The sequence below is a fragment of the Salmo trutta genome, chromosome 24 (assembly GCF_901001165.1).
Source record: "Salmo trutta chromosome 24, fSalTru1.1, whole genome shotgun sequence".
NCBI classification, from domain to species: domain Eukaryota; kingdom Metazoa; phylum Chordata; class Actinopteri; order Salmoniformes; family Salmonidae; genus Salmo; species Salmo trutta.
Genome location: NC_042980.1, coordinates 6,952,710 through 6,974,085, shown reverse-complemented (window position 1 = coordinate 6,974,085; position 21,376 = coordinate 6,952,710). Strand labels below are relative to the sequence as shown.

The window sequence follows — 21,376 nt, the reverse complement described above, 5'->3', positions numbered from 1 at the left end:
TCTGTTTTGTTTCTGAAACTCTTAGTGGATCAAAGCATTGCCAGAAAGGATGTAGTATTCCTGCTGGATGGTTCTGATGGCACTAGGAATGGCTTTCCAGCAATGCGTGACTTTGTTCAAAAAGTGGTAGAGAAACTCACTGTGGAGGAGAACAGAGATCGAGTCTCTGTGGTCCAGTATAGCAGAGAATCAGAGGCCCACTTCTATCTGAACACTTACACAACAAAGGAAGACGTTGTGGACACCGTAAGAGGCCTGAGGCACAAAGGAGGGAGACCCCTCAACACTGGGGCAGCTCTCCAGTATGTCAGGGACAATGTCTTTATTGCCTCCTCCGGAAGTAGGCGCCTTGAAGGTGTTCCACAGATTCTGATACTGCTGAATGGTGGAAGGTCCTTTGACAATGTAGATACACCAGCGTCTGCTCTCAAGGAGCTTGGTGTCTTGGTGTTTGGAATTGGAACAAGGAGCTCTGATAGCAGAGAATTACAAAAAATATCCTATGACCCCAGTTATGCTCTTTCCGTGTCTGAATTTACTGATCTCCCCAACGTCCAACAGCAGCTTCTTTCTGCTATGAGCACTGTCATTGTACAGGTCACAACCATGACACCAACAGTAATACCAACAATACTAGGTAAGAAAAATATGGTTTTGATCAGTTCCATTTGAGTCTCTTATATCAGGATTTGAGTTTTAGATAGCTTACACATTTTAGCTAGATGCCTCCCGTGGCCTTTCATGTTGGATTTATTTCATACCTCTGTAGGAATGTTCTCTATGATAGCACTCAGTCCAATGCACACATTGCCACTTTCTTTGAATGGCTGTTTGAGATTAGGGAAAGGGATGACTTCCATGTGATAGAAGCAGCTTTGTCCTGTTTTTCCCTTACCTATGCATCATTTAATAAAACTCTTTTTCTGAACATTCACATTCTCTAGTTGAGAGTCAGGCTCCCAGGAGGGATGTCGTGTTCTTGCTGGATGGATCTGATGGCACTAGGAGTGGATTCCCAGCAATGCGGGACTTTGTTCAAAGAGTAGTGGAGACACTCGGTGTGGATGAGAACAGAGATCGCGTGGCTGTGGTCCAGTACAGTAGAGATCCAGCCGCCCAATTCTATCTGAACACATACACAACAAAAGGAGAGATTCTCAACACTGTAAGAGGTCTGAGACACAAAGGTGGGAGACCTCTCAACACTGGAGCTGCTCTCCAGTACGTGAGAGACAATGTCTTTACTGTCTCCTCCGGAAGTCGACGCATTGAAGGTGTTCCACAGTTACTGATTCTGCTGAGTGGTGGAAGGTCCTTTGACAATGTTGACACTCCAGCTTCTGCTCTGAAGGAGCTTGGGGTCTTGATCTTTGGAATTGGAACAAGGAGCTCTGATAGCAGAGAATTGCAGAGGATATCACATGATCCCAGTTACGCTCTGTCTGTCTCTGACTTCACTGACCTTCCAAACATCCAGCAGCAACTTCTGTCCTCGGTGGAGGCAGTTGTTATTGAGGTTACGCCAGAATCGACAACAGATTTAGGTATGTGTCATCACTGTTAATTGAGAGTCAGGAAGTGTTAGTAAAATGTCAGCTGAGTCTTAGAAAGGACGGTATAATTTGACCACAAGCCCCACATTTCAACAGTCTGATTGACATAATCTATTTATTTTCTCAGTTGATCATGACACCTCCAGAAAGGATGTGGTATTCCTTGTGGATGGTTCTGATGGCACAAGGAATGGATTCCCAGCAATGCGTGATTTTGTTCAGAGAGTAGTGGGGAAACTCAATGTGGGAGGAGACAAAGACCGCGTTTCTGTTGTCCAGTACGGTAGAGATCAAGAAGTTCATTTCTACCTGAACACATACACCACAAAGGAGGACATTCTTGACACTGTCAGAAGTCTGAGGCACAGAGGAGGTAGACCCCTTAACACTGGGGCAGCCCTCCAATACGTACGGGACAATGTCTTTACTGCCTCCTCTGGAAGCAGAAGCCAAGAGGGCGTCCCTCAGATGCTGATACTGCTGAGTGGGGGAAGGTCCAGTGATAATGTTGACATACCAGCTTCTGCCCTGAAAGAGAGTGGGGTCTTGATCTTTGGCATTGGAACCAGAAATTCCAGCAGAGAGGTTCAAAGGATTGCCACTGATCCTAGTTTTTCCCAGTCTGTTTCTGAATTCACTGACCTCCCCAGCGTCCAGGAGCAGTTTTTCTCCTCACTCATAACTGTACAAGTTGAGGCCACACCCATAACCCCAAGAGTCATAGGTAAGAACGGATGCGTTATCTAGGACAACTAAAGCAACACACATATTTCAGTCTCAGGTTCATTGAAGCCATGTTAACATATTTTCTGTTTTGTTTCTGAAACTCTTAGTGGATCAAAGCATTGCCAGAAAGGATGTAGTATTCCTGCTGGATGGTTCTGATGGCACTAGGAATGGCTTTCCAGCAATGCGTGACTTTGTTCAAAAAGTGGTAGAGAAACTCACTGTGGAGGAGAACAGAGATCGAGTCTCTGTGGTCCAGTATAGCAGAGAATCAGAGGCCCACTTCTATCTGAACACTTACACAACAAAGGAAGACGTTGTGGACACCGTAAGAGGCCTGAGGCACAAAGGAGGGAGACCCCTCAACACTGGGGCAGCTCTCCAGTATGTCAGGGACAATGTCTTTATTGCCTCCTCCGGAAGTAGGCGCCTTGAAGGTGTTCCACAGATTCTGATACTGCTGAATGGTGGAAGGTCCTTTGACAATGTAGATACACCAGCGTCTGCTCTCAAGGAGCTTGGTGTCTTGGTGTTTGGAATTGGAACAAGGAGCTCTGATAGCAGAGAATTACAAAAAATATCCTATGACCCCAGTTATGCTCTTTCCGTGTCTGAATTTACTGACCTCCCCAACGTCCAACAGCAGCTTCTTTCTGCTATGAGCACCGTCATTGTACAGGTCACAACCATGACACCAACAGTAATACCAACAATACTAGGTAAGAAAAATATGGTTTTGATCAGTTCCATTTGAGTCTCTTATATCAGGATTTGAGTTTTAGATAGCTTACACATTTTAGCTAGATGCCTCCCGTGGCCTTTCATGTTGGATTTATTTCATACCTCTGTAGGAATGTTCTCTATGATAGCACTCAGTCCAATGCACACATTGCCACTTTCTTTGAATGGCTGTTTGAGATTAGGGAAAGGGATGACTTCCATGTGATAGAAGCAGCTTTGTCCTGTTTTTCCCTTACCTATGCATCATTTAATAAAACTCTTTTTCTGAACATTCACATTCTCTAGTTGAGAGTCAGGCTCCCAGGAGGGATGTCGTGTTCTTGCTGGATGGATCTGATGGCACTAGGAGTGGATTCCCAGCAATGCGGGACTTTGTTCAAAGAGTAGTGGAGACACTCGGTGTGGATGAGAACAGAGATCGCGTGGCTGTGGTCCAGTACAGTAGAGATCCAGCCGCCCAATTCTATCTGAACACATACACAACAAAAGGAGAGATTCTCAACACTGTAAGAGGTCTGAGACACAAAGGTGGGAGACCTCTCAACACTGGAGCTGCTCTCCAGTACGTGAGAGACAATGTCTTTACTGTCTCCTCCGGAAGTCGACGCATTGAAGGTGTTCCACAGTTACTGATTCTGCTGAGTGGTGGAAGGTCCTTTGACAATGTTGACACTCCAGCTTCTGCTCTGAAGGAGCTTGGGGTCTTGATCTTTGGAATTGGAACAAGGAGCTCTGATAGCAGAGAATTGCAGAGGATATCACATGATCCCAGTTACGCTCTGTCTGTCTCTGACTTCACTGACCTTCCAAACATCCAGCAGCAACTTCTGTCCTCGGTGGAGGCAGTTGTTATTGAGGTTACGCCAGAATCGACAACAGATTTAGGTATGTGTCATCACTGTTAATTGAGAGTCAGGAAGTGTTAGTAAAATGTCAGCTGAGTCTTAGAAAGGACGGTATAATTTGACCACAAGCCCCACATTTCAACAGTCTGATTGACATAATCTATTTATTTTCTCAGTTGATCATGACACCTCCAGAAAGGATGTGGTATTCCTTGTGGATGGTTCTGATGGCACAAGGAATGGATTCCCAGCAATGTGTGATTTTGTTCAGAGAGTAGTGGGGAAACTCAATGTGGGAGGAGACAAAGACCGCGTTTCTGTTGTCCAGTACGGTAGAGATCAAGAAGTTCATTTCTACCTGAACACATACACCACAAAGGAGGACATTCTTGACACTGTCAGAAGTCTGAGGCACAGAGGAGGTAGACCCCTTAACACTGGGGCAGCCCTCCAATACGTACGGGAAAATGTCTTTACTGCCTCCTCTGGAAGCAGAAGCCAAGAGGGCGTCCCTCAGATGCTGATACTGCTGAGTGGGGGAAGGTCCAGTGATAATGTTGACATACCAGCTTCTGCCCTGAAAGAGAGTGGGGTCTTGATCTTTGGCATTGGAACCAGAAATTCCAGCAGAGAGGTTCAAAGGATTGCCACTGATCCTAGTTTTTCCCAGTCTGTTTCTGAATTCACTGACCTCCCCAGCGTCCAGGAGCAGTTTTTCTCCTCACTCATAACTGTACAAGTTGAGGCCACACCCATAACCCCAAGAGTCATAGGTAAGAACGGATGCGTTATCTAGGACAACTAAAGCAACACACATATTTCAGTCTCAGGTTCATTGAAGCCATGTTAACATATTTTCTGTTTTGTTTCTGAAACTCTTAGTGGACCAAAGCATTGCCAGAAAGGATGTAGTATTCCTGCTGGATGGTTCTGATGGCACTAGGAATGGCTTTCCAGCAATGCGTGACTTTGTTCAAAAAGTGGTAGAGAAACTCACTGTGGAGGAGAACAGAGATCGAGTCTCTGTGGTCCAGTATAGCAGAGAATCAGAGGCCCACTTCTATCTGAACACTTACACAACAAAGGAAGACGTTGTGGACACCGTAAGAGGCCTGAGGCACAAAGGAGGGAGACCCCTCAACACTGGGGCAGCTCTCCAGTATGTCAGGGACAATGTCTTTATTGCCTCCTCTGGAAGTAGGCGCCTTGAAGGTGTTCCACAGATTCTGATACTGCTGAATGGTGGAAGGTCCTTTGACAATGTAGATACACCAGCGTCTGCTCTCAAGGAGCTTGGTGTCTTGGTGTTTGGAATTGGAACAAGGAGCTCTGATAGCAGAGAATTACAAAAAATATCCTATGACCCCAGTTATGCTCTTTCCGTGTCTGAATTTACTGACCTCCCCAACGTCCAACAGCAGCTTCTTTCTGCTATGAGCACCGTCATTGTACAGGTCACAACCATGACACCAACAGTAATACCAACAATACTAGGTAAGAAAAATATGGTTTTGATCAGTTCCATTTGAGTCTCTTATATCAGGATTTGAGTTTTAGATAGCTTACACATTTTAGCTAGATGCCTCCCGTGGCCTTTCATGTTGGATTTATTTCATACCTCTGTAGGAATGTTCTCTATGATAGCACTCAGTCCAATGCACACATTGCCACTTTCTTTGAATGGCTGTTTGAGATTAGGGAAAGGGATGACTTCCATGTGATAGAAGCAGCTTTGTCCTGTTTTTCCCTTACCTATGCATCATTTAATAAAACTCTTTTTCTGAACATTCACATTCTCTAGTTGAGAGTCAGGCTCCCAGGAGGGATGTCGTGTTCTTGCTGGATGGATCTGATGGCACTAGGAGTGGATTCCCAGCAATGCGGGACTTTGTTCAAAGAGTAGTGGAGACACTCGGTGTGGATGAGAACAGAGATCGCGTGGCTGTGGTCCAGTACAGTAGAGATCCAGCCGCCCAATTCTATCTGAACACATACACAACGAAAGGAGAGATTCTCAACACTGTAAGAGGTCTGAGACACAAAGGTGGGAGACCTCTCAACACTGGAGCTGCTCTCCAGTACGTGAGAGACAATGTCTTTACTGTCTCCTCCGGAAGTCGACGCATTGAAGGTGTTCCACAGTTACTGATTCTGCTGAGTGGTGGAAGGTCCTTTGACAATGTTGACACTCCCGCTTCTGCTCTGAAGGAGCTTGGGGTCTTGATCTTTGGAATTGGAACAAGGAGCTCTGATAGCAGAGAATTGCAGAGGATATCACATGATCCCAGTTACGCTCTGTCTGTCTCTGACTTCACTGACCTTCCAAACATCCAGCAGCAACTTCTGTCCTCGGTGGAGGCAGTTGTTATTGAGGTTACGCCAGAATCGACAACAGATTTAGGTATGTGTCATCACTGTTAATTGAGAGTCAGGAAGTGTTAGTAAAATGTCAGCTGAGTCTTAGAAAGGACGGTATAATTTGACCACAAGCCCCACATTTCAACAGTCTGATTGACATAATCTATTTATTTTCTCAGTTGATCATGACACCTCCAGAAAGGATGTGGTATTCCTTGTGGATGGTTCTGATGGCACAAGGAATGGATTCCCAGCAATGCGTGATTTTGTTCAGAGAGTAGTGGAGAAACTCAATGTGGGAGGAGACAAAGACCGCATTTCTGTTGTCCAGTACGGTAGAGATCAAGAAGTTCATTTCTACCTGAACACATACACCACAAAGGAGGACATTCTTGACACTGTCAGAAGTCTGAGGCACAGAGGAGGTAGACCCCATAACACTGGGGCAGCCCTCCAATACGTACGGGACAATGTCTTTACTGCCTCCTCTGGAAGCAGAAGCCAAGAGGGCGTCCCTCAGATGCTGATACTGCTGAGTGGGGGAAGGTCCAGTGATAATGTTGACATACCAGCTTCTGCCCTGAAAGAGAGTGGGATCTTGATCTTTGGCATTGGAACCAGAAATTCCAGCAGAGAGGTTCAAAGGATTGCCACTGATCCTAGTTTTTCCCAGTCAGTTTCTGAATTCACTGACCTCCCCAGCGTCCAGGAGCAGTTTTTCTCCTCACTCATAACTGTACAAGTTGAGGCCACACCCATAACCCCAACAGTCATAGGTAAGAACGGATGCGTTATCTAGGACAACTAAAGCAACACACATATTTCAGTCTCAGGTTCATTGAAGCCATGTTAACATATTTTCTGTTTTGTTTCTGAAACTCTTAGTGGACCAAAGCATTGCCAGAAAGGATGTAGTATTCCTGCTGGATGGTTCTGATGGCACTAGGAATGGCTTTCCAGCAATGCGTGACTTTGTTCAAAAAGTGGTAGAGAAACTCACTGTGGAGGAGAACAGAGATCGAGTCTCTGTGGTCCAGTATAGCAGAGAATCAGAGGTCCACTTCTATCTGAACACTTACACAACAAAGGAAGACGTTGTGGACACCGTAAGAGGCCTGAGGCACAAAGGAGGGAGACCCCTCAACACTGGGGCAGCTCTCCAGTATGTCAGGGACAATGTCTTTATTGCCTCCTCCGGAAGTAGGCGCCTTGAAGGTGTTCCACAGATTCTGATACTGCTGAATGGTGGAAGGTCCTTTGACAATGTAGATACACCAGCGTCTGCTCTCAAGGAGCTTGGTGTCTTGGTGTTTGGAATTGGAACAAGGAGCTCTGATAGCAGAGAATTACAAAAAATATCCTATGACCCCAGTTATGCTCTTTCCGTGTCTGAATTTACTGACCTCCCCAACGTCCAACAGCAGCTTCTTTCTGCTATGAGCACTGTCATTGTACAGGTCACAACCATGACACCAATAGTAATACCAACAAAACTAGGTAAGAAAAATATGGTTTTGATCAGTTCCATTTTCTCTCTTACATCAGGATTTGAGTATTTGATAACTTACACATTTTAGGTAGATGCCTCCCGAGGCCTGTCATGTTGGATTTATTTCATGTTTAATTTATTTCCTTCTTTCAATAAAAAGAAGGAAGGGATTCGCTGCTAAGGTACATAAAAGTAGGTTTGGTAGACAGAAGGTGCTCTTTGGTAAAAGGGGTAAATTGTCCATCAAAAAGAAAGCAGGACCAAGGCACTCTTGGTCAATTAAAATGTCTATATTTGTATGGCATGTTCAATGGCAAAATATTTTTTTTTAACTCCGACGAATTTCAGCTGCTTGTCTTCGTCAGGGAGTACAAAGATCTGATAATACAATGTCCTCTTTTGCACAGCTTGTTCCAATCAACTCTGATTTGTAGAGGGGGTGGTTACGTAATTTATTAGACAACACCTAGTAAGCAATACTAAAAATATCTACAGTATTTCACTTTTTAATGTGTAATCAGAAATGCATATCAAGGCTAGAATCATCAGAACCCCTAGAAAGGTAGTTCTAACCTGGAATATGACAGGGCAAAGTTGTAAGAAAGCAACATTTCCACTACATGACAGCAAAGGGACCTCTCATGACCCTACAGGAAAGGTGAGAAATCCATATCTTCATTTAAACCAGGGTACTTAGTGGCCTGTTGTTTGTAAATCCCAAAACTTTCCTTTTGGTTTAGCTATTTAAGATGGTGCCATTTTCTAATTGAGGCCAGAACATGATCAATACCCATAGCTTGTAGGGAGGCAGGGTCGCCATGGTGTGAGGACTTGTAGTGCCTTGCCATGGAGTAGTCTTCATTGCCTACCCGTATGCCGTACTTGTGTTCCGCTAAGCGGTCTTGAAGGCGTCATTTTGTCAGTCCGATGTAGAACACTTTGCACTGTGGACATTCCAATCTGTAGATGCCATGAGTGGTTTTGAGGGATACCCCTCAATACTTAAGCAGCTCTTAAGTATGTTAGGGAAAAAAAATGTATTGCTTCTTCTGGCCTCAGGCGCCTGGAAGATGTTCCACAAAAACTAATTCTGTTTAGTGGTCTAGTGATAGTGTTGAACCCTTAGCTATGGCGCTGAAGCATGTTGGTGTGGTCCCTGTCAGTATTGGCCTTAGAAATGCTGAATACAGGGACATGCAGTCAATCCCGAATTCCCCCTCTAAAACCTCCAGACAGGGCTCTTCTTTGCTATGTCAAGACTTGCCAAAGCCAGGTATCCTGACCCTGCCACATTCATTGATCCAGGAGGTAAGACACTAGGAAGGAAAGTCCTTCAGCTGAAGTGTTCAATCTTCGTTTGCAAAATGATATTGAATATCTTTGTGAAAACATGTTTTTGAAATGTATTAACCTATTTACTATATAAGGAGCAGTGGTGGATAAAAATGTTCCCCTCCCTTTCCTTTCAGCTGAGTCCCAGGGTCCTAAGAAGGATATCGTCTTCCTTGTCGATGGCTCAGATGGCGTTGGACGGGAGTTCCCCATCATCCAGGAGTTCATCCGCAGGATCGTGGAGAACCTCAACGTCGGCAAGAACAAGATCAGGATTGGTGTGGTGCAGTATGGTGGCTCCCCCAATGCAGATATCTACCTGAACTCCCACACAACCAAGGAGGGGGTTATGAACGCTGTCAAGAGACTGCGTCGGCTAGGCGGCCAGGACCGTAACCTGGGTCAGGCATTGGAGTTTGTCAGTAACGAAGTGCTGAATGCTCAACATGGCGGCAGGAAGGAAGAAGGCGTCCCACAGTTCCTGATTGTCGTCTCTGGCGGGAAGTCCACAGATGAAATCAGTCGACCTGCAACATCACTGAAGCAGTCAGGCATTTTTCCCTTCAGCATCGGGACTAGAGATGTTAACCCTCAGGAGCTTCAGGTTGTCTCCTATGTTCCCAACTTTGCCTACACTGTAGATGACTTCCCTGGCCTGTACACAGTGCAGGACACACTGATCTCCACGCTCACAGAGTTGTCAGATGAGGATATTGCCAGGCTGCGCCAAGTAATCCCAAATGTGGATGGTAATGCACTCTCTTGCTGTTATTGATGTATGTTTTATAGGATGAATGTCTGTTTGAATTTCATAATAGTTGATCAAATGTTGTGGTATATTTGGACAACATTGCACTGAGAAATACTAAAGGCTGATCCGGGAGTACCATGTAGAAGGGGCACTAGTAGAGAGCTAAAGCTGCCAGTGTCCGGCAAGAATGTCTTCAGATCAGGTTTATTGTAGATAATGATTCACCACACCACACCCCTCTGTATTGACAGTGCACACAGTGGAAGTAAGCATGTATAACAAAAGTGGTTCTACAAGGCATTTCTGAAATGGCAGTAAAGAGGCTAGATAGAATGTACATACACATACTGCACACTGATGTATAAATGCTAGGGATAGCGTATACCGGGTAGGATACAGTAATCACATAATATCTATGCATTGCTATAAACACTATAATGACCAGACAGTAATAACACAGTTATATGACTAAACACAACAATGTAGTATACAGGTAAATAATGCACACAACAGAGATTGACCAATGATAAGCATAGACCAGATCTACACCAATCTAATGACATAGAAAGTAGCTGGACTAGCAACTGAAATTTGATTGCAATGTCAATGCTACATAAGGCTAAATACAGTGCACATAGCAGGAGGCTACACAAACATTGTAAATGTCCATAAACATAACGATATGCATACACAGAAAATAAGAACAGAAGAATCATATCTGAGGTATGTGGTACACAGCATAAATGAGCTAGCACCTAGGCTCTCTTGCTAGAAGTAGCATGATGAAAATGGTAAAGGAATAATGAACCTTACAAACATGGTAAATGACTCAACTACCTTAGCAACACCCAATGAAGCAATGACCTAAAGAAGCAATGACATGTACAGAACTTACACTTAGATGCACGCACTAAACACAGGTCAAATACAATACAGATGAACAGTCCAGCGAGTCCATTCACTTCTGACCATGATCTCACTCTGACGGCAGGAGCAGAGTTCATTGAGGTGTATGGAGAATGCCGTTCCACAGGGATGCTGGCCCATGTTGACTCCAATGCTTCCCACAGTTGTGTCATGTTGACTGGATGTCCTTTGGGTGTAAAACCATTCTTGATACACAAAGGAAACTGTTGAGTGTAACCGCATTGCAGTTCTTTACACAAACCAGTGCACCTGGCACCTACTACCATACCTTGTTCAAAGGCACTTAAATATTTTGTGTTGCCCATTCACCCTCTGGGTCCTGTGCTTTGAATGAGTGCAACTTTTCTCCAGTGATTAGTAGCGGTACTACACCCCAAAATGACGTCACCGTCAATATTATATTTTCATTGGCTCATGAGATTTAAACGGTCCTACACGGACTTCCACATTACTTACCCCAGTATATTTTGTACCAATGTTTTCGTCTTAAGCAGCGGATAACAAATAACACATTTTCTAAATACATGTATGTATGTGATTGTCTGGTTTGGATATAGTATATACCAAACGAACGGGCTGCTCACTACGCCGCATTTGGTGTGGTGTAGTTCGTCCGTGTTTGACAGAGGGGGGCAACTCCACAGTGAAATTTATGTATGGAGTTTTCCTCCTGTTACTTATAACTTCATAATACAGTTGAACAGTATAAGACAAGTAATCCTTCAGAAACTGTCATGCCCCCTCAATTTGAAACAATATTTGAAACTGATTCAAAAGGTGAATAGGGAAGTTCATTCACATTTAAAATATCAATACATTTTTTATTTGATACTCGAAAGTTTTATACAAATAATCATATTTTCTTATGCATTTGAGCATGTGCTCTGCTAATTGACTACCTCTTACACAAATACTTTATATACCGGTCTAATATATTCTACAGTGTTGCAGTTGTCTGTGGAATAAGTGTTTACTACTCTATTCTTCATGGCCCTCTCTATATTGACTTTTAAACGGGCATAGCAAATATAGCCGAATAATCGCTCCAAGGTGGTCAGTTGAAGAGGTTTTACATTTTTGCATGGGAAAAGATGAAATCACCAATTACTGTACGTAGTGCCACTTTGTTTTGAACAGGATAAGCATCAGTTGAGAAAGGCCACCCGGCTCATGGGTACACCTTAGTGGTATTATCAGGGGCACAAAAATAATGCTTTAATAGCTAACACACAAGCTCAACCAAACTAAGTGCTGGTACAATACCATTTCTATTTCTTCAAATCCAGTGACACAAGAGACTAAAAACAAAGATTATGCGTGTTTACAGCTTTGATTGATTGATGTTAGCTAGCAGTGGGTTAAGAAGGAAAACTACAAGTTCTCTTACATGGGAGTTTGTCAAAGCAGCACTACAGACAGAGCACAATCGCTACCACCTGACACATGCTCAATTTTTGTATCGTTCATTGAGATGAACACCCCAACAACGTCTATCAGAAACAGTCTTTTGCACTTTGGAGAGTGACCGCTGGGGTGTTTTTCGTACGGTTTAACTTTTAACTTGGTTTCAGTAGTTTGCATCACCACCTGTGATTGTGCAATGCTGTAGTCTAGTTGAATATCGATTTAAAAAAATATTCTGCTTCTCAAATGTTCATTACAAAAATGTATTATCAATAATAATGATATATTACATTTAGTGTCCTCTATTTCCCTCATGGGCGGGCCACCATTGACATTGCAGCTCAACTTGTGTTGTTGACAAACACATTTGATGTGCCTGTCTTCTCTCACAGTCACCCCAACCATAGTATCCACTGGCGGAGAAAAGAGGGATGTGGTTTTCCTCATTGACGGCACAACAGCTGTGCGCAGCGAGTTCCCCGCCATCCGTGACATGATTGGGAGGGTCGTGGAAAAGCTAGATGTGGGTCTGGATCGGGTGAGGGTGTCAGTGGTGCAGTACAGCGATGGTGCCAAGGTGGAGTTCCACCTGAACAAGCACTCCACCAAAGACGAGGTCCGCCAGGCCACGAGGAAGCTTCAGAGCAGCGGTGGGAACCGTCTGAACACTGGCCGTGCCCTTGAATGGATCTCCAAGAACATCTACCAGAGATCAGCGGGTAGCCGCATTGAGGAGGGAGTTCCTCAGTTCCTCATTCTAGTCACAGGGGGAAAGTCCAATGATGACGTCTCTGGACCGGTTAATCAGCTGAAGACCAAGCTGGTTGCCCCTTTAGCCATTGGCACAAAGAATGCCGACCCCAATGAACTGAGGCAGATTGCCCTAAAGCCAAAACTTGCCTACTCCATTAACAACTTCGGGCAGCTTCCAACAGTGGAGCAGCAGCTTATTGCTTCAGTCAACACCATGACCACCACTGACATCTCCGGCAGTTTTGTTCCTTCAGTTTTGGATATTGGTAAGACATACTAGATTATTTAACCCAATGTAATTCTAAATAGTGCTTACCAATCAAAAATATTTTTGAATATGACGGCAATTTATGCTATGTTTTGTATGATATTGGCTCAACTGTTATAATCCCCTTGTTGACTTTTTTAAAGATATTTTCGCCAACAAGAAAAGTGAAACACCACCTGCTTTACTTTTTCTTGTGTCTTACTTCTCAGCTAACCTCAACATGGGGAGGAAAGACATCATCTTTCTCATCGATGGCTCGGACACCACAGGCTCCAACGGCATCGCCCACATCCGTGACTTCATCCTCAACATCGTTCAGCAACTAGATGTCCAACTTGACCAGGTCCGGGTCGCTGTCGTCCAATTTTCCGACAAAGTCAAGACCGAGTTCTCTCTCAACTCCCACAACAAAAAAACAGCTGTGCTCTCAGCCATCAAAGGACTACGCAAGCAGGGTGGAAGATCGTCCGATCTGGCCAACGCCATCGAGTATGTGATCGGGAATGAGCTGAAAGCCTCGGCGGGTGTCCGGCTTGCGGAGGCCTCCCAGCATCTAGTGGTCCTTACCGGCGGAAGGTCCCCCACTGACGTGTCCATGTACGGCCCTCTGCTTAAAGGCTCCCGGGTTAACTGCATCGGCATCGGGGCTGGTGAAGCAGACTCCAGGCAGCTCAACCAGATTGCCACCAGCTCTGCTGATGTTCTCCAGGTACCTGCTTTCCCCGGCTTGCCTGTCATTAAGGAGAGGTTTATTGCCAGGCTCAACGGAACAATCCCTGAAGAGGCACCTACAGATTTTGTCCACCCAAGTAAGTGAAACCACACAGAAATGCATTCTCACCTTATTCTGTATAGGAAATGTGATGATAAATACCAAATAAAATCTAAATAAATACTGTAGATATGATTCAACATGGCACCTCTCTCTTTCCCTCTATCCCTCTCTCTCTCGCTCTCTCACTCACTCTCTCTGGTCTCTCTCTCTGCATCAGGCCTCCCTAAAGCCAAGGTTGCTGATATTGTATTCTTGGTGGATGGCTCCATCAACCTGGGCAAGGACAACTTCAAGGAGGTGATGGGGTTCATCCGGAACCTCATCGACCTCTTCTTCACTGAGCGTGACAACCTGCAGATTGGCCTGGCGAGCTACACCACCGACGTCACCGACGTGTTCTACCTCAACACCTACAAGAACAAGGACGACATAATCGACGCCATCAGCCGTACCGAGTACAAGGGCGGCCGCAGGATCAACACGGGCACCGCCATCCACCACGTGCAGGAGAACCACTTCATCAAAGATAAAGGCAGCAGGAAGGATGAGGGCATCCCCCAGATCCTGATGATCATCACCGGCGGAAGGTCAGCCGACGACAGCAAGACCGCAGCTCTGGCGTTGAAGGCCACCGGCGTGCGCATCTACGCTGTCGGCGTGGGTGACATTGAGGACGAGTTGAACAACCTGGCGAGTGAGGCCTCCACAGTGGCCAGGGCAAGCACGTTTGTGGAGCTCTCTGAGCTCAACGAGCAAATCCTTGAGACATTGGACGACGAGGTGAAAGGAATCAAGCTGTGCACTGGCGTGAGCCAGGAGCCCTCAAAAAGTGAGGACCATTTTACTTTTTCTTCCTTAGTGTTGGTATCAGGGGGACATAACATGGCATGTCTACTTCACTTCCTAATGCTTGTTTTACTTACGTTCACTTTCATATAGAACATTGATAAAAAAAATACAAAACAACATCTACATTGAAAGTTGTGGTACAGAGAAGCTCCAAACACCAACAACAAACCAACCTCACCGTATCTCCTCTCTCTCTCTCTCTCTCTTTCAGCCTGCAGTCTGGAGGTGTTGGTAGGCTTTGATGTGTCCTCACCAAACATCTTCCAGGCCCAGAGGATCCTGGAGTCCAAGATGGGTGCCATCCTCCAAAGGATCACCAAGATGACGGGCATCAGTTGCTCGTCGGGCCAGATCCCATTGATCCAGGTGGGCATCCTGGCCATGGATGCCGCCTCAGAACCCGTCCATCTGGAGTTCACGGACAACGCCGACATGCTGTTTGAGGCCTTCCGGGCACTGCGCGCCCGCGGACCCTACTTCCTCAACGCCAAGACCATTGCCGCATATGGTTCCAGGTTCAAAAGCCGAGCAGCAGATACAGTCAAGGTGTGTCTGTTTGTCTCTTTTTTTTACTTAATGTAATTATCTTCATAAACATGGAACTGTGTGAGAGCAGATTTGAAGTCTGTCATTTTAAGTTAGACTTGAGAGTAAAGCAAACAAATTTAAACAATTCATCATTAATGAAACTAAATGATTGTCCACCCCCCGCACAGGTTGTGATCCATCTGACTGATGGTCTGGATGGCCAGTATAATGAAATGAAGAGACAGGTTGAAGAACTTAAGATTTCAGGTGAGAATTATTATGTCTGGATAATAAGCGGTTGAAACTGCATTAAGTGAGAAACATCCTGGACAAAGGGAATAAAATCTGAGTCTTATGTGTGTTGTGCCATGCTAGGTGTGAACAGCTTTATCCTGGTGGGTCTGGAGCGGGTACCCAGGTTTGAGGAGGCCGTGCTCCTGGAGTTTGGCCGTGGCTTCAGGTACACCAGACCCCTCAGAGTTAATGTCATGGACTTGGACTACGAGCTTCTGGAGGAACTGGTGAGTGGTGTCTAGGGTTGCAAAGCTACATGTAATTTACAAAAGTTACCAGAATCTTCTGTAATTAACAGGTAAACTATGGCAATCTATGATACATTTTGTAATTTATACTTGAATAACTTTTAAAAATGTATTCATATATAATATTCACTGTTGTATATCTGTGTCCATATAATAAATTCGTATCTAGTGGATAGACCATATGGTTCAAGAGAAAATAGCCTTATTAATGAAAAAAGCATCTAATCCAAAATCTAATCAAAAACTCTTACAACTATTGTCTTTTTCACAACTGCCATCAGTTTGGCCCCAACAAAGACCTATTGACAGGGTATAATAAATTAAAGTGATTAAAGAAAAATATATAGAATATTTCATGCTGCTTCCCTCATATTAAACACCAATGGTATTCATTAAGTTGATGGTTTATATTTAAGATAATGTTTTACAGCATTGTCATTCTCTTCTTATTTTTAAATAATTAGAATCATTTTTTAGTTGATTTTTAAAATATATTTTACATGTGATAAGGCCACACAGAGGGCCAGAGATAATGATAGACACTTGTGATAAAATTAAGTAACCAAAAATGCCACTAGATGTAATTTGATAAAATTCTATATCCTTGAAAGTGACCAAGATTCTGGTAGTTTACTGGTAAAATGTCAACTCTAGTGGTGTTACAGTCACTCACTACTGAAATGTTACCTGTTCTTGTACTTGTACCTATACTGTACCATACAGCCCAACTGCCATGTAACCCAACTTTGCCACACAAATGCTTTGAGGAAATAACCTGGAGAAAGACTAAGGACTAAGCTATAGTATGACCGCATTGAACATCTAAAGGAAGATAATTTAAGTCCCAGTCAAGTCACAGAGATGCACATTTTGATTGAGTGGATAATCAACCAATTATTTTGGCTGTACACAATTGTTTTTGTTCCGTCTTCAATTCCAACTTTGTAAACTTTCCAATTTACAGGACAACATTGCTGAGAGGGAGTGTTGCGCGGTGCCATGCAAATGCACCGGCACAAGGGGAGACAGAGGAGCAGTTGGACTTGGAGGACTGAAGGTTACTAATGTTCTTTATTATTATTACTTGACCTTAAGTATGCTAATATACATGTAAGTGTGAAAAAATGGCTAGGAAAATGTTTCTGTAGACGATGAAAGGCCTTGTGCTTTACTATTGTGAGTTAGTTATACAGTGTACATTTATGCATAATATGCTACTTATCTTGCAGGGTGGTCCAGGCGGAGCAGGTGGAGCAGGACATCCCGGAGATGAGGGTGGATCCGTAAGTCCGATTTATGTTCATACTGCATCTAAAACCTTTTTAACCCCACAAATATATGTGCAGCTTTCTTTCTGTCTTCTTTAGTAAGACTGTGCCCTCAGTCCACACTATACACCTGCTCTGAAGTTTAACAGTAATAATTCCAGATGCTCAAAGTGCAATCAAATCAAATTGTATTTGTTGTGTGCACAGGATATAGCAGGCGTAAAACAGTACAGTGAAATGCTTCCTTACAAGCTCTTCCGCAACAATGCAGTGAATACTAGGTCACAAATGTGTAGGACCCTAGGGTGATGCACGGCAACCATCGTCCATCTCAATGTTATTCAATACAGTGTACGCAATGTTTTGTTACATGAAATCTCTTACTTCTCATCCTCTGACAGGGAGACAGAGGTCCTCCTGGTGTCAACGGAACTCAAGGTTTCCAGGGATGTCCTGGACAGAGGGGCATCAAGGTAAGTACCCACTTAGCACCACTGTATCAATCAACAGGTTAGTTGATGTGAAATCATAATGGAATGTAGTGCCTTTTTGGCATAAAATATTTACCAATAGATGTCTCTTTTTCTCTATCTTGATCAGGGTGGTCGTGGGTACTCTGGAGAAAAGGTGAGTTTTTGAAATTGAGAAATCATTACTTACAGTGCCTTCAGAAAGTATTCACACCCCTTGACTTAAAAATAAATATAACAAATAAAACACTAATATATCTTGATTAGATAAGTATTCAATTACATGTTAGAATCATTTTTGGCAGTGATTACAGATGTGAGTCTTTCTGGGTAAGTCTCTAAGAGTTTTGCCACCTGGATTGTACAATACTTGCACATTATTATTATTTTTTATTCTTCAAGCTCTGTCAAGTTGGTTGTTGATCATTGCTCTACAAACATTTTCATGTCTTGCCATAGATTTGCAAGCCGATTTAAGTCAAAATTGTAACTAGGCCACTCAGGAACATTCAATGTCGTATTGTAAAGCAACTCCAGTGTATATTTGGCCCTGTGTTTTTGGTCATTGTCCTGCTGAAAGGTGAATTTGTCTCCCAGTGTCTGTTGGAAAACAAACTGAACCAGGTTTTCCTCTACTGAGGGACCTTACAGATAATTGTATATGTTGGGTACAGAGATGAGGTAGTCAGTTATTGCACACAGAGTTAGTACATGTAACTTATTATGTGACTTGTTTAGCACATTTTTACTCCTGAACGTATTTAGGCTTGCCATAACACATGGGTTGAATACTTATTGACCTAAGACATTCAACTTTTCATTTTTTTATAAATGTTTTAAAATGTCTAAGAACATAATTCCACTTTGACATCATGGGGTATTGTGTGTAGGCCAGTGACACAAAATGTTAATGTAATCTATTTTAAATTCAGACTGTAAAATAACAAAATGTTGAAAAAGTCAAGGGGTGTGAATACTATCTGAAGGCACTGTATGTTCAAATGATAATAGATACAGTATAATGATCACATAATACTGATGATTGTTTGAATGTTAATGATGAGTATCAACCCCCAACAACCCTTGTCTTCTATCAGGGTGAATTTGGAGAGATTGGCCTGGATGGCATCAATGGAGAAGAGGTAAGAAAAACTTAACTTTAAGATATTTTAAACTATGGCATGGACTGTCCTACCGAACTTCAAGGGAACAGTTCCAGCTTTTAAAATCTTGGTCTCATGCCAGAGGGGCTTTTGAAATCCACTCTATAATCCACCATCTTACATAGCAAAATGTACCGTAAATCCAACTTTGAGTGCTTTTGCTTGAAAATGTTCCCACAAAACAGACCCACAGTAGTAGAGACTAATATGATGACTTATGATGAACTTTTAGACCACACTGTAATGTGTGGCTGACTGATTTATTGCCTTCCACTAGGGCAAGAGTGGAGTCGCTGGACCCCCAGGAGACAGAGGAAGCCCTGGGAGAAGGGTGAGTCCTCTTATGGTCATTGCAACCTCACAAATATAATGTTTTGATACTTTTCCATGCATTCATTAATTTTCATGATTCTGATATGGTTATCACTCACAGATACTTCTGTGTTTCTGTGTTCAGGGACCCAAAGGAACTAAAGGACATGCAGGAGACATCGGGGATACCGGAATCCGAGGAGATCCTGTGAGTATCCTCTGACCGCTTTATTCCAGATCAGAGCTTGCTTTCTTTACATAATTATTTTATTCAGGGCCAGGGATGGGTAAATTGATCCCGGTTCGATCGTCATTTGGTATTACCTTATAATGATATCAGGACAAGTAATGATTGGGATTCTTATGGTAAATATAACAGAGAAACAAACTAAACTAGTCAACCAAGTATTTCTACCACATCATTAAGAGCCAAACTGATTCTGAAACTGATTCCATTTGCTTTATGTTTCCTAGGGAACCACAGGGCAAGATAACAACGTGGCTGGACCTAAAGGAGACCCAGGCGATGTTGGCCCAGTGGTAATGTCTTCCTGACTCTCTTCCTCTCGCCAAAGTATAATGTGAACTGCTTTGGAGATTACAGTGTTTTGTATAGGAAATTAACTATCCAGTATCCAGGTATTCTTGATGTTTTGAGTGCTTTTTTGCCATTGCACAGTGAGTATGAGTGAGCATGTTCATCACTCATTTCCTGTTTAAATAGTCACTTAAATAGTTTCTCTCACTGATGTACTTTGTCTTGAATCCTAGGGAGAGCCAGGGGACGATGGTAAGATGGGAGGCCCCGGTGAACCAGGCAGGACGGTAGGACCACTCTCTCTCTTCTTCTCTATTACTAAAAACTATTGTCTGATATTTGGCTTAATGTTTCGTTAAACACAATAGCTGGGTCGTTCCACCAATTTGGTACCTTTTGAGTGTAACTTGGTAATAAAACAACATTTGATTTCACCTCATTTTAATATTTTGTCATAAAGAACACATTTTAATAAAACTGAAGTTTTCCCATGTCAAGAGGTAAAATAAATAAATGGCTATAATAAGGGCCTATTAAGTGACAAATAAAGTAACAGGGTTGACTGTAACAGGGTTAACCGTAACGTGGTTGACAATTTATTCTTAAATCAGCCATGAATCCCCTTGTGACATTGGGAATGGATGCTTGTTGTGTGCAACAGGGAGTGGCAATCGCAAGCTTCACAAAATAATAACATTATTCAAACATTTCTAGCCTGTCAATATATGTGACCGACCGGCTCGTTTCGGTCTTCTGTAGCAACATTTGAAATTGTGTTTTTTCAAGTTGGATAAAAGTAGAGGCTCAGAGCCCTTGAATATTTTGGTATACCTACTGGAGAGCTTTTCTTTGTCTACATCCATTCGGCATCATTCAGACCCTATTAAGCCTTAGCCCCACCCATCTCTTTAAGGATTCCCATGTGAGGCCATGTGCTAAAAAGAATGAATACGGTAGTGTACTAAACAACCTAAAGATTTTAAGACTAAAAGCTGGTTTATACGTCTATTAACATGTTTGTAGATATTTGTCACAGTGACATCCAACATCAAACTCGTCATTGTCGTCATGAAAAAGTATAAACATAAAAACTACAGGCTGCATGACATCAGCAGCCTGGTAGTCCAAAATGACATAACGTGTGTATTTTAAAACCAATAAACCCATTTGTTTAAAAATGTATTTTGTATAGGTCAATCTAGCAAACCAGGCAACTAAAAGCAACTTTCTGAACAATGTTCTGGTTAGTTTCTAGCTTGTTAGCTAGCTAGCTAATGTGAAGTTAGCTGGCTAGCCAGTTCAAATAATGACCATATCATATAGCTGACAACGTCTTAACTTCAGCTAATTTGTAGTAATTATTACAGGAAAATAAACTCACAACAAAATCATTGTTTACAAGTTAATGGCGAGCTAATTACAGAAAATAGCTTACGGTTGTGATTGTAATGAAATAAAAGCTGGGCATTCTACCGGAGAATTTTTGAACTTGGACACTATCTTGTTGGCCTAACGTTATATCTTAATTTGACTTTGGAACAGGTCATATTGTTCTTCACATTACCGTCTCTGGTAAACACACACTATATAAAATAAAATCTAAGTGTATTTGTCACATGCGCAGGATACAGAATGTGTGTCATAAGTTTCGTCATCTGAGGAGTAATAAATATCGGACCAATACGCAGCGTGGTAAGTGTCCATACTTAACTTTTATTTTTGAAACGTGAACACTAAACAAAACAAGAAACACGAATGACAGTCCTGTAAGGCTACACAGCTAT

At 43.0% G+C, this 21,376-nt stretch overlaps 1 protein-coding gene across 2 annotated transcripts in view; it reads left to right on the top strand.

Annotated features, from left to right (window-relative positions):
• Positions 1-2,359: 2,359 nt before the first annotated feature.
• Positions 2,360-21,376, top strand: part of LOC115160623 (collagen alpha-3(VI) chain) — a 46,579-nt gene continuing 27,562 nt past the window's right edge. Inside the window, exons 1-23 of one of the 2 annotated variants that reach the window (XM_029710829.1) lie at positions 2,360-2,998; positions 3,306-3,905; positions 4,042-4,638; positions 4,748-5,359; positions 5,667-6,266; positions 6,403-6,999; positions 7,109-7,720; positions 9,182-9,793; positions 12,519-13,145; positions 13,357-13,956; positions 14,140-14,751; positions 14,983-15,317; positions 15,488-15,566; positions 15,675-15,820; positions 16,806-16,898; positions 17,071-17,124; positions 17,511-17,582; positions 17,710-17,736; positions 18,677-18,721; positions 19,020-19,073; positions 19,200-19,262; positions 19,529-19,594; positions 19,826-19,879. In XM_029710829.1, coding sequence (XP_029566689.1) covers positions 2,464-2,998; positions 3,306-3,905; positions 4,042-4,638; positions 4,748-5,359; positions 5,667-6,266; positions 6,403-6,999; positions 7,109-7,720; positions 9,182-9,793; positions 12,519-13,145; positions 13,357-13,956; positions 14,140-14,751; positions 14,983-15,317; positions 15,488-15,566; positions 15,675-15,820; positions 16,806-16,898; positions 17,071-17,124; positions 17,511-17,582; positions 17,710-17,736; positions 18,677-18,721; positions 19,020-19,073; positions 19,200-19,262; positions 19,529-19,594; positions 19,826-19,879 — 7,692 coding nt within the window. In that variant the 5' untranslated portion in view covers positions 2,360-2,463. The remainder of the gene's footprint in view (positions 2,999-3,305; positions 3,906-4,041; positions 4,639-4,747; positions 5,360-5,666; positions 6,267-6,402; positions 7,000-7,108; positions 7,721-9,181; positions 9,794-12,518; positions 13,146-13,356; positions 13,957-14,139; positions 14,752-14,982; positions 15,318-15,487; positions 15,567-15,674; positions 15,821-16,805; positions 16,899-17,070; positions 17,125-17,510; positions 17,583-17,709; positions 17,737-18,676; positions 18,722-19,019; positions 19,074-19,199; positions 19,263-19,528; positions 19,595-19,825; positions 19,880-21,376) is intronic. The other variant, XM_029710828.1, reaches the window with a different exon arrangement.